The sequence below is a fragment of the Notolepis coatsorum genome (assembly GCF_963971535.1).
Source record: "Notolepis coatsorum genome assembly, chromosome: 10".
NCBI classification, from domain to species: Eukaryota; Metazoa; Chordata; class Actinopteri; order Aulopiformes; family Paralepididae; genus Notolepis; species Notolepis coatsorum.
The window spans coordinates 107,242,402-107,254,546 of record NC_140174.1 but is presented as its reverse complement, the minus strand read 5'-3'; the positions used below and the strand labels follow the sequence as shown (position 1 = coordinate 107,254,546).

The window sequence follows — 12,145 nt, the reverse complement described above, 5'->3', positions numbered from 1 at the left end:
ACTTTAGCCGCACGATACACTATACACAAATAGACTATTATTGACTTAATAGAAATATGTCGCACTCGACGGTATAGCGCCAAACTCTGACAATTCAGTTATTAATTCGCACGCGGTCTCAATGATCTATTCTGGGGACAAACAGGCCATACTTCACCGCACGTTGTATCGTGGGTGAGGCTTCAACTTATTGGGTAACTCTACTTCTGTATTCACCTGCGCCGTATTTATATGAACGGTGAACAAACTAGTGCCAATCTCATTTCTGTCGCGTATCCCTGGGCAAGGCCGGGCATGTCCAGACATGTCTTGACGGTGACTTTGAACCTGACTCCGGAGGCCGGTCCCTGGCGCCGGTGGACCGCTGTCCAATAGGAGAATGAAATATTATGGGCTGTAGTAGGCTAAAGGGATATTCCGTGTATATGTACAAGGAATATACAAGGGATATCAAACGATATACAAATACTATGCAATATATATCAATAAATAAATATATATATTCGGTTTAATCTGATCCTTTGTAACAGCCGCGCCCTAATTAGTCCCACCTAATTAGCTAAGCAGAGACAGATTAACCGCACTGTCCCCTACTCAATGTCTGTTGTGAGGGGTCGGTCAGTTCACAAAGTCATGGGGTCATGGTCGTCATCGATAGTATCGGGGAGCCTTGGCAGTTCTATTAGCCTCGCCACGGGTCGGGTGTAGATCCGCCCTTGGACGAGCACTTCGGCTGCTCGGACCTTTCTGTCGGCACCGGTGATCACTTTGCTTACGCGGCCAGCCGGCCACATAGCTCGGGGTAGTGACTGGTCGATAATCATGACGACTGTTCCTTCTGTCAAATTGTCTCTCTCTTTCACCCATTTCTGGCGGGTCTGTAGAGACGGTAGATAGTGGAGTAGGAAGCTGTTCCAAAACTTGTCAGCCAATACTTGACTGTACCTCCACATTCTTCGGCCGTTCGCTTCTTCAGGCCTGTACATTGTCTGTGGTAGCGCGGGGTCCAGCCGCCCCATCAAGAGTGTGTTGGGGGTGACTGGGTCGACATCTGCTACATCACTTGAGACGTAACCGAGGGGCTTTGAGTTCAATACTCCCTCGATCTCCGTGAGGACTGTCATTAGGACTTCTTCCGCCACGGTCTGGGCCCCAAGCACGGCGTACAGGGCTGTCTTTATTGAACGTACTTCTCGTTCCCAAGTTCCACCGAAGTGAGGTGCGTTCGGGGGATTAAACTGGAAGTCAATCTGGGATGGAGCGAGGTGGGTCTTAAGTTCTGGGCCCATAGCTTGGAAGCTCTCTCTCAGCTCTCTTTCTCCGCCTTTGAAGTTTGTCCCGTGATCGGACAATAATATAGACGGTTTGCCTTTCCGTGATGTGAATCTTCGGAAGGCCATAAGGAATGAGTCTGTGCTCATGGTTGGAAGGAGTTCTATATGCATCGCTCGGGTGGTCATGCATTTGAATACAATACCCCACCGCTTCTCGGTTCCTCTTCCTTTCTTTATATACAGCGGGCCGAAACAGTCCATACCGGTGGAGTGAAAAGGCTTGTCGCCGAGTCGGAGGCGACAGGGAGGTAGGTCAGCCATCCGGGGTATACTGGGCTGCGCTCGCCACTTACGACAGTCTAGACAGGTTCGCTGGAAGCGCCGCACTGCTTCTCTCCCTTGCAGTATCCAATAACGACGTCTGATCTCTGCGAAGACTCTCTCTGCCCCGGCGTGATGCACATCCTCGTCGTATTTCTTTATGATCAGCTCTGTGACCTTGTGTCGGCTGTTTAAGACTATCGGGTACTTGACGTCATCCGGTAAGTCTGGAGCTCTCCGCAGACGACCACCCACTCTGATGAGACCATGGGCGTCGCTCTCGGGGGCTAGGTGGAGCAGTCTGCTGTCTGATGGGACGGGCTTTGCTCCCTGTAGACAGTCTAGCTCATCGGGGAACGAGTCTCTCTGGGCTCGTTGTAGTAGAAGAAGTTTTGCTTCTTCGTAGTCAGCTGCAGTAATGTCAGTAGTGAGCTGAACCTCTGGGTGGTGCCACAGGAATGTCTTTAGCTGCGCACTCTCTAGGGTGAGGCAATCGTCTATGTCGGGGTCTGTGGAGACGAGTGTGTTCAATCCACAGAACATAGATTTCTTGTTTTCGGCCTCCTCTTTACTCGCTTCCCGTGGGGTGGGTGTAGGCCACTCTTCTTCCGGGAGCTTGAGGAACTCTGGCCCGTCACTGTATAGGTTGTGATGGGTGAGGTCATCCAGGGACATTCCCCGGGTGATGACGTCAGCTGGGTGTTTTGTGTCCACATACCTCCAGCTTGCTACTTCTGTTAGCTCTTGAATCTCTGTGACTCTGACTCCCACGAAGACCTTGTATCTGCACGAATCAGACCGGATCCATGTGAGTACTGTCGTGGAGTCTGACCACAAGATTGTTCTTTGCACCGGAATGGTGAGTTCACGTTGGATTAACGCGGCGAGTTGCGCTCCTGCTAGGGCTGCGCAGAGCTCTAGACGCGGGATAGATTGTTGCTTTCGTGGGGCTATTCTTGAGCGAGCCAGGATGAAAGCAGTATGTATTTCTCCTCCCTCCTCTCGGGCACGCAAGTAGGCCACCGAACCGTAGGCTACTTCGGAGGCGTCGCTGAAGACGTGCAGGTCCATCTGGCACGTCTCCGGCCTCACTGTGGGTGGGAAGTAGCTGCGGCGTATGTTGACACCTGGGAGTGAGCTGAGTTCCGTCTCCCACTCTCTCCATGTGGATGCAAGGTGTTCGGGTATGGGGTCGTCCCAGCCCTGGTCCTTGTCCCATAACGCTCTTACAATCATCTTTGCCCTGGTGGTGTAAGGTAGAATACATCCCAACGGGTCATATTGTCTGGCGAGTGTTCTGTATACACTCCGTCTGGTGGTCGGTAGTGCAGTCGACCTTCCCTGCTCCTTGGTCAGGGGTGTGTGTTTATAATGGAGCGAGTCTGTTTTGAAGCGCCAGACTAGTCCTAATGTCATTTCTTGGGCTTCTCCTGGGATGGTCGCCATCCAGGTCTCGCTGCTTGCTGCCTTGTCCTCGGGGGAGAGGCTGCGCAATACTTGCGGGTCGCTGCTGGCCCACTGCCTGAGATCAAAGCCGCCTTTGATCAGGGAGGCGCGGAGCTTGAGTAGAAGGGCCTCGGCTTCTTCTGGCATCGAGACGCTTTGCAGACAGTTGTCCACGTAGAAACTATTTCCTACACTTTGTCGGACCTCTTCATCAGCTGCTGGGTCCTCTGCGACGTGTTTTTGCAGTGCAAACGTAGCACAGCATGGACTGCATGTGGTTCCGAAAGGGAGGACTTCCCATTGATAGATGGCTGGTTGCTCATCCCCGATCCTCTCTCTCCATAGGAACCGCAGCAGGGGCTTGTCCTCTGGGGAGAGGCTGCGCAATACTGGGGGGTCGCGGCTGGCCCGCTGCCGGAGATCAAAGCCGTCTTTGATCAGGGAGGCGCGGAGCAGCGCACGACGTCGCCAGTCAATTTTCTTTATGTGTCCCGCTGTGATTCGCTTGTTAATCTCAGCGCGGTACACAGTCTCTTGAGCGGGGTCTCTGGCTAGGCGCCGCTCTGTGTTCAATAGATACCGCTCCTTCCAATAGATAGTCGCTTCTTTTGGGGCGTGGAAGGTAGGCATACCCTCTCGCCTCAGGAGTGGAGTTGCGTATCTCATCACTCCGTTGACTTTGACTCTCTTTGTCCCTTGCTCGAGGAGGGCTATAGCGTAAATGTCTTCCTTGGAACGAATGTCTTTCTTTTCGTTCTTAAAGGGCATTGTCTCTAGTGTCCATAGCCTCTCGACATGCTGTAGGAGGGTGGTGTCTTCTTCTGTCACTCTGGAGTGGAGGCAGCTAGTGGCTGCTGTTCGGTTAAGAGACTTAGCGAGGGGGCCTTGTAATGTCCATCCTAGGCGGGTCTCGACTGCTGCAGGACAGCCTCTGGGCCCTGTGTGGACCCGGTCTATCGGGACTATGAGGTCTGCATGGTCGGAGCCTATCAGCAGGGTCGGGGTGGCACCGTCTATGAGCGGGATAGGTAGTTGACGCAGGTGCACATATTTATCCATCAGCTTGGCGATGGGGTAGGTGTACTGCGACAGGCTTATTTCTTGGCTGGTGAAAGCATTAGTAATCCTATACCGTCTCTCTGGCTGCCCGCTTGCTGCGATAGTGAAGGAGACATTCTCGCCCTTTATCGTCTTTAGATCTCTTCTTATTGTCCGAATCGCCATCTGGTTTTCGCTCCCCCGCAGCCCCAGCTGGGCCGCAGCGGACGCGAGGAGAAGGGTCTTCTCTGACCCGTCGTCAAGGACGGCGTAAGTGTCCATGACCTTGTCTTGGTAACTCAGTGTTACGCGGACCACCTTTAAGAGCACCCGGGCGCCCCCGCTGCTGGCGGGGTCAATGTACATAACACTTGCCTTTGTGCTGCTTGAGGGTGCAGGCTTTCTTCTGTTACTGTCGTGTAGGACATCTAGGTGGGCTCCGTCACACCGACTACACCTCTTCTTTAAGCGGCAATCGGCTGCCATGTGACTGCGCGCACATCGGCAACAGCGTCGGTTGGACTTTATCCATTGACTCACCTCGTCGGCGGTCATCTTCTTGAACGTGTCACATTGTGACAACCAGTGTTCCTTTTCGCAGTACGGGCACACCATCTTCCACTTCTCTTTCATCGAGGGGGTACTGTGGTTCTTGCTGCTCGGTACTGATTCTGATTGGTGCATGACGGTCACCAATCTTCGGCCATCGTTTGCTCTCCTAGGTCCCTCTCTGGAGCTTGGGGTGCTCCGCATGAACGTATCCAACCGTAGGCTGTTGACTTCTCTCGCCAGGAAGTCGGCTAGGTCTAGGAGGGATGGCTCGGGACCGTTAGGATCACGGTGGTCTCTTTGCCGCCTGAAGCGCTCTTGTCGGGCGGGCGGAAGCTTCTCTAAAATCCTCTCGACATTAGAGTTCGCGTACAGTTCGTGCATACCCTTTTCTCTTTGCGCCCCCAGCATCCCTACCAGGGATTGTACCTTGATAGACAGGTCATCTAGTGAGCGATTGTCTGTGGCTGGGGGTAGGCGGTCAATATGCCTTATCTCTTGTATTACGTAGTCCCATATGCGTCCATATCTTTGGTCGAGTGCTGCTAGAGCCGCTGTGTATGGGGTAGTAGAGGTGGCATAGGCTAGCGCTATATTGTGCGCTCGGGGCACCTTGAGGTGCTTCAGTAGGATGGCATACTTGTACGGTTCATCAGCTACATCGGACATCATTGTCTCTAAGCACATTCGTAGCTCCGTGTACTGTGCTCTGTTCTCGTGGGTGAAGTCCGGAAACGTCGGTGTGCCAATGTATGATGCCATGGATGGCTGGCACATCGGTGAGCGTTGGAAGAGAGGCCTCCTAGGCGAGTCTCCTCTTACGCCTCTTGGTGGGCTGGTACCTGCTGGGTACCATGGCCCGCGTATCCAGGTGCTATTCCTCGGGGCTGGTCGTGCGTCAAGCTCACCCGTGAATTGAGTCGGGGGTCTGTAGCGCAGAGCCGCGGGGGTAGAGCCTGGGCTGTACTGGACCTCCTGGTCCTGTGGAGTACTGTGCTGCTGTCGGGCTTGACTCTCCTCCTCTCCCTCTTCTTCTTCCTCTGGCAGGTCCTCTAGATCCTGTAGTCATCTATTTAGCCTCTCCGCGGTGTAGACCGTTTCTTCCTTGTAGCTGGGTCTCGCTTGGACCGGTCGGGGAAGGAGTTCGGAGGGGGGTATAGGCTCTCTCTGGTGGTCGGGCTCAGGGTCGCTTGATCGGGTAGGGGAGGGTGCCCTTGACCCTTGTCTTGACGAGGCCCTGGAACCCCGTGCGGAGGGAGGGGGTGTTGCCCTGGTGATCAGCTGCTCCATTATCTGCGCTTGTAATCGGTCGCGCTTGGCTTCTCTTTGGGCACCGGCAGCGACGCGCTGGGCATCGGCCCGGTCCCTTGCCATATTCTCTTCCGTCTGAAGGCGTCTAATCTCTAGACGTATACGATCTTCGTCGCTCCGTTGCTGCGCTTGAAGGCGTTCTCTTTCCATGGAAGAATGTTCGCGCTCACTAAGCGTCTGTGCTTGGAGTCGATCGCGCTCTGTTGAGGCTGCTAGGCTGGCGAGGAATGCCTGTGCCAGCATCTTGTCCGCCTCGCTGGGGGAAGACGCTGGTTGAGGTGATCCGCTCCTGGCAGTACTCGTTGGAGATCTGTTCTCCTGTGGCGAGTCCTGGAGATCCATCTCCGGGGTGCTCTCCTCTTCTTGTAGCGGGTAGAGTTCCATCCCTGGAGAGCTGTCTTTATCCTGGAGCTCTCCGGGGACTACTTCTTCGGTCTTGGCGGGGGGTAAAGTCGTGTCAGGTCCCTCCTGGTCCCTACCGTGAGCTTGGTCAGTTACGTTAGAACCCACTAGGGCCTCTATTGGCGGGGTAGCCTAAGCGATAGGGTCGGACATAATTTTACTATCTACTTTTTCCGCGTTTACCGTCTGTAGAAGGCTAGGTAATATATTGGCAACGTAATCCTCTAAGTACTGAGGTGTCTGCCGTCTACGCTGCGGGCGATCTACTTTAGGAGAACCGTTTTGTGGAGTGTTCATCATAGGCCATGTCAATATTAATACCACTATATTAATATTACACTAGTTACCCTCCGGCTCGAAGGACCAATTGTAACTGAGGGGTACAATTCCCTGACTGTATTGATAAGTATGGTATCATTAAACCACTACCGCTTTATGTACTTTAATTACTGGCCATACAGTACACGATATATGAATATGATGAACACTTCCCACAATGAAATCGGTTCCACACAAAGGTATAATCAAGTATTTAATGGAGCAAAAGGTACATAATATACTTTACATTATTCTTTGAATGCACTTGTAAGGCAAAGGAATGTGCGTAGGCAAATCAACAATGAATGTCCATTCTCTGGTTACGCAGGAGGTAATTATACAACCTGAATCTTAGGGAATTATATCTATGGTACACTAGTAATATAGCGGGAGATACTGGAAGGGTCCCCCTGGTTGTAAGCCAGCAGGGGTAGAAGATCTGTCGGTAGTAGAGAGTCTGGTCAACGATGACTAAGGAGACTCCAGGTACAGGAGCCGGTGCAATAGCCTCTTGATCCACAGACGAATACAGCTGTTCTCCGTAGACTGTAGCTCCACAGTGAAGAAAGCTAGTCGGCCTCAGGCTCTCTGAGGCGCCGACTCGACTTGACTCCTCGCGGGGTAAATCCAACACGTGCAGGCGTCGGCGATTATCCGCTCCATAAATCACAGGACCAAAGCAAATATATTCCAGCCGCAAAGGGCTATGTAGTCGTCGGGTAGATTAATCCAGTGTACATGTCCATACGGTTCTCGTCTAGGTCTCCTCGGGTGAAAGCGCCATGTGGTCAGCCCAGCCTGGATAAGAACTCTAGCTAATACGAGGAAGCGTTGGAGATGCTGGTCACTGTAGAACTTTAGCCGCACGATACACTATACACAAATAGACTATTATTGACTTAATAGAAATATGTCGCACTCGACGGTATAGCGCCAAACTCTGACAATTCAGTTATTAATTCGCACGCGGTCTCAATGCTCTATTCTGGGGCCAAACAGGCCATACTTCACCGCACGTTGTATCGTGGGTGAGGCTTCAACTTATTGGGTAACTCTACTTCTGTATTCACCTGCGCCGTATTTATATGCACGGTGAACAAACTAGTGCCAATCTCATTTCTGTCGCGTATCCCTGGGCAAGGCCGGGCATGTCCAGACATGTCTTGACGGTGACTTTGAACCTGACTCCGGAGGCCGGTCCCTGGCGCCGGTGGACCGCTGTCCAATAGGAGAATGAAATATTATGGTCTGTAGTAGGCTAAAGGGATATTCCGTGTATATGTACAAGGAATATACAAGGGATATCAAACGATATACAAATACTATGCAATATATATCAATAAATAAATATATATATTCGGTTTAATCTGATCCTTTGTAACAGTTATAGTCCGAAACACACAATCGACGCTGCTCTGAGGGTCCTCAGTCAATCTGGTAACACGATGCTGCTTGCCAGAGATGGGAAAACCCCGGACCGGACTTTTTTTCTGATGCACATGGCCACCCAATACAATCCAATTATGTGCATTACCATCCGGGAGACGATAGGCGGCGGTCTTTGCCCTTTTCGAGCTCAGACCCATTCACAATGATAACGTCAGGCTGGATGGATGAAAAGAAATAACGATTAAAAGACGAGAAAACTCGTCATTGGCACTCAACGCATGGCGAGTTAGCACGACTAATCTCGTCGTTGGCACTCAAAGTGTTAAGGAATTCATCCTCTTGGGTGGTTAGGTGGTGTAGTGGGCAAGGCGCTCGCCATCAACGCTGGAGATGCTGGGTTCGAATCCAGCTCTCGGCGTTGCTATCAGCTTGGCTGGTCGTTCATACTAACACAATTGGCAGTGTTAGGGGTGGGAAAGCTGATGGGTGGGTCCTGGGCGTTGTGGACAGCGACCCCTACAGTTCGGTCGGGGCGCCTGCACAGCGAGGGTTGGATCTGGAGGGAGGTAGTGTGACCTTCCACACGTTACACTCTCCGGGTGAGAATCTGCGCTGCCAGGCTGGCTGCCGGCTGGCTGCACATGCGTCGGAGGAAAGCATGTGACAGTCTCCGGCCTCCCGGACCAACAGTAGGGGGCAGTGCGCAACAACCAGGAAGGGGATTGGGAATTGGCATAACGACTAACAGTGGGATGGGAGAAAAATCGGAAAAAAGGAGGGGGGGAAAAGATAATAATAAAAAAAAAGGGAATTCATCCTCATTTTCAGATTGACCTCCATGTACTTTTGAAGTAAAAACGGGAAAATTACCAAAATTGGACATTAGCTGCGATAGGCTAGTTTTCTCATTCAGGAATAATTTATTAATTGAAATAGATTATTATTATCATCTATTATTACTATCATTTTATTATTATAATTGTTATTAATAATAATAATAATAATAATAATAATAATAATAATAATAATAGTATTGTTGTTATTATCATTGTTATAATAATATTAGTTATTATTTAATGTAATCTCTTCACTCTTCTTTCCCCCACAGTGTCAGAAGCTCAAGGTAAGATCCATCGTCCTTCATATGTTTCAACAACACAAGACCATCTCCTTGGTCGTAGGAGCAGACGTATGCATGCCTGCCTTTCTTGGCTTAAGGTTGAGAATAGGTTGTCTTTTAATACACTTGTGCTGTTCAAGTTGGTCATGAGCAGTAAAACTCCTGTTTTTATACATAAACAGATTGTTTATAGTAATACTGCGCATGATCATTACACTAGAGGTTCCAGTAACGTGCAGCTTCAATTTCCAGGTCCAAAAACCAACACTTTAAGAAGATCTTTTATTTTTAGATAATTGACTCTTTGGAATAACCTGCCTCAAAACCTCTGCTGCATCTACAGTAAATTTACTTAAAAAAATTATCTTAAATTGTATTTAACACTGTAAAGTATTTTTGTTTTGTTTTTTTGTTTTCTGTTTCTTTGCTTGCATGTAATTTTAGCTATCTTATTTGTTATCTTAATTGTGCATTGTGTGTTGAGTACAATAATTGTTTTTGTATGTTTTTTTGTGTGGACCCCAGGAAGACTAGCTGGTTGCTATGGCACCAGCTAATGGGGATATGGGGAAATAAAATCTCCAGTCAACCTTTACAGTTACAACACCAGTCCACCTTTACAGTTAAAACACCAGTCCACCTTTACAGTTACAACACCAGTCCACCTTTACAGTTACAACACCAGAACACCTTTACAGTTACAACACCAGTCCACCTTTACAGTTAAAACACCAGTCCACCTTTACAGTTACAACACCAGTCCACCTTTACAGTTACAACACCAGTCCACCTTTACAGTTACAACACCAGAACACCTTTACAGTTACAACACCAGTCCACCTTTACAGTTACAACACCAGAACACCTTTACAGTTACACCAGTCCACCTTTACAGTTACAACACTAGTCAACCTTTACAGTTAGAAATTGATCTACATATTTAAAGCTTATTATAGCCACAACATCATAAACGTTTAAATAGTCTGTACATCATACACACCCTGGAGCTGCTCTTCTAACGCCCTGCGCCCTCTGTGGTCATCTTCACTTTGTCAGATTGTGGGACGGCCCCACTGAACTCCAGGATAGTGGGGGGTGCTGATGCGCCGAGTGGGACGTGGCCCTGGCAGGTCAGCCTGCACTACAACCCTGTAGGTTTCCACATCTGTGGGGGGACCCTCATCAGCACCCAGTGGGTGCTCACTGCCGCTCACTGCATGCTCTCGTAAGTCAGCACTGTTATACATCTGGATCTGTACCAACGTGTATCTGGTTACAAAATCAAAACTACCTCCTTCAACAAGCCAAGGAACACGCCAACATCATGTTAACTCTTTGGAAGCCGGGGACTTGAGCATCTTTGGTTCCTACCACGCCAAAGCTTTAAAAGATAGGAGTGCGTCACCTTGTTTGCAGGGCTATATTATATTCTATATTATAGCTATGGATACAATACTATGGCCCATTTGACATCGACTATATCGTTCAATATGTAAAAAAAAAAAAAAAAATCATCCATACATTCCCGTTTTATACCGTGGTGAATATGAGTATAGTTTTAGAGTGATCCTGTCTAATCCCAGAAAACGATTTGATCGTCACCAACGGCATACGTTGTGGAGTAACGTTACATACACATGTTGTGATCGAGGTGAAGTCATGGTTGGATCACAGCAGGATTGATATAATATAGCCCTTACATTGACTAGGATGTACCCCAAAAAGAATATTCCAATTATCTGATTGCGAGTCCCAGTATTGGTGTCGATCGTGTCGCCAACATAATCCGCCACACATCATGCATCTGGAGCATTTGACGCTCCTCAATCCGATCGGGACAACCGCTCGTCTTAAGAAAAGTCTGACCGGAGACATTTGATCGACGCACAGGCTTTCAAAGGTTTCAAAGGGTGCTCGATACCGCCACCTGGGAGAATGCAGCCGGTATTGCACTTTGGCGATATCAGGATGATTCCCCATGTTAACCCCGACGTCCGTGTGCCTGTAATGAATGGAAATATCGAATAAAATAAATAACGATGAAAACCCGACTATACTCGGGTCTGGCGCTGAACAAGTGGCGAGTTAACCTGACTTTACGCCAACATTATATATAATTTTTTATCCACTTTTTCTCCTTATTTTCTATTTTTCTCCCATCACAATTTTTCATTGCCAATTCTCCTCTCCCTCCCCTGTCTTGAACGTTGCTAGACTATGCCTCCCACTGGTCATTTGTAGTGAGGATAGAAGGCTTGCATCATGTGTCCCCTCCGGTACACGAGGAGGCAGCCTGTCGCATCTTTTCACCAGACAGCGCGGACTCTCAGTGGCGACGAGTAACGTGTCGGAGGCTCACGCTGCCCCCGATACTTCCTGTCTCTGCTGTACAGGCGTCACCCAACCGACCTGTAGGAGTCGCTGTCCACAACGTCCAATCCCCACCCATCGACTTTCCACCCGCTACCTCTGCCAATTGAGATGGTATAACGACTGGCCCAAGCCGCAGGCAATGCTGACTCGGGGAGTCGAGACCGGAGTCTATTGCATTGGTGACGAGCGCAATCTCCGCTACGCCACCCAGCCGCCTCACGCCAACGTTATATTAAAGGAACACGCCAACATTATGTTAAAGGAACACCAACCAACATTATGTTACAGGAACACCAACCAACATTATGTTAAAGGACACCAACCAACTTATGTTAAAGGAACACCAACCAACATTATGTTAAAGCAGGGGTGGGCAATTATTTTTCCCGGGGGGCCGAATGAGCAACTGAAAATATGTTGGAGGGCCGGGCCAAAATTCCAAACTCAATTATGCATAATATACATTTTATTTCTATATAAAAAGCAGTAAATGGCATTGTTTTGACCCCTGGTAAGAGTGTATGTTATTATTTGGCAATTAACACTTTGATCGCCATGGTTAAATTCATAATTTACCATCCCTAGCCAGCTCTATTTGTCTATG

At 49.4% G+C, this 12,145-nt stretch overlaps 1 protein-coding gene across 1 annotated transcript in view; it reads left to right on the top strand.

Moving 5' to 3' along the window:
• Positions 1-12,145, top strand: part of LOC311235058 (chymotrypsin-like protease CTRL-1) — a 63,682-nt gene that overhangs the window by 21,141 nt on the left and 30,396 nt on the right. The window contains exons 2-3 of the mRNA XM_084322381.1: positions 9,157-9,171; positions 10,225-10,393. Coding sequence (XP_084178507.1) covers positions 9,157-9,171; positions 10,225-10,393 — 184 coding nt within the window. The remainder of the gene's footprint in view (positions 1-9,156; positions 9,172-10,224; positions 10,394-12,145) is intronic.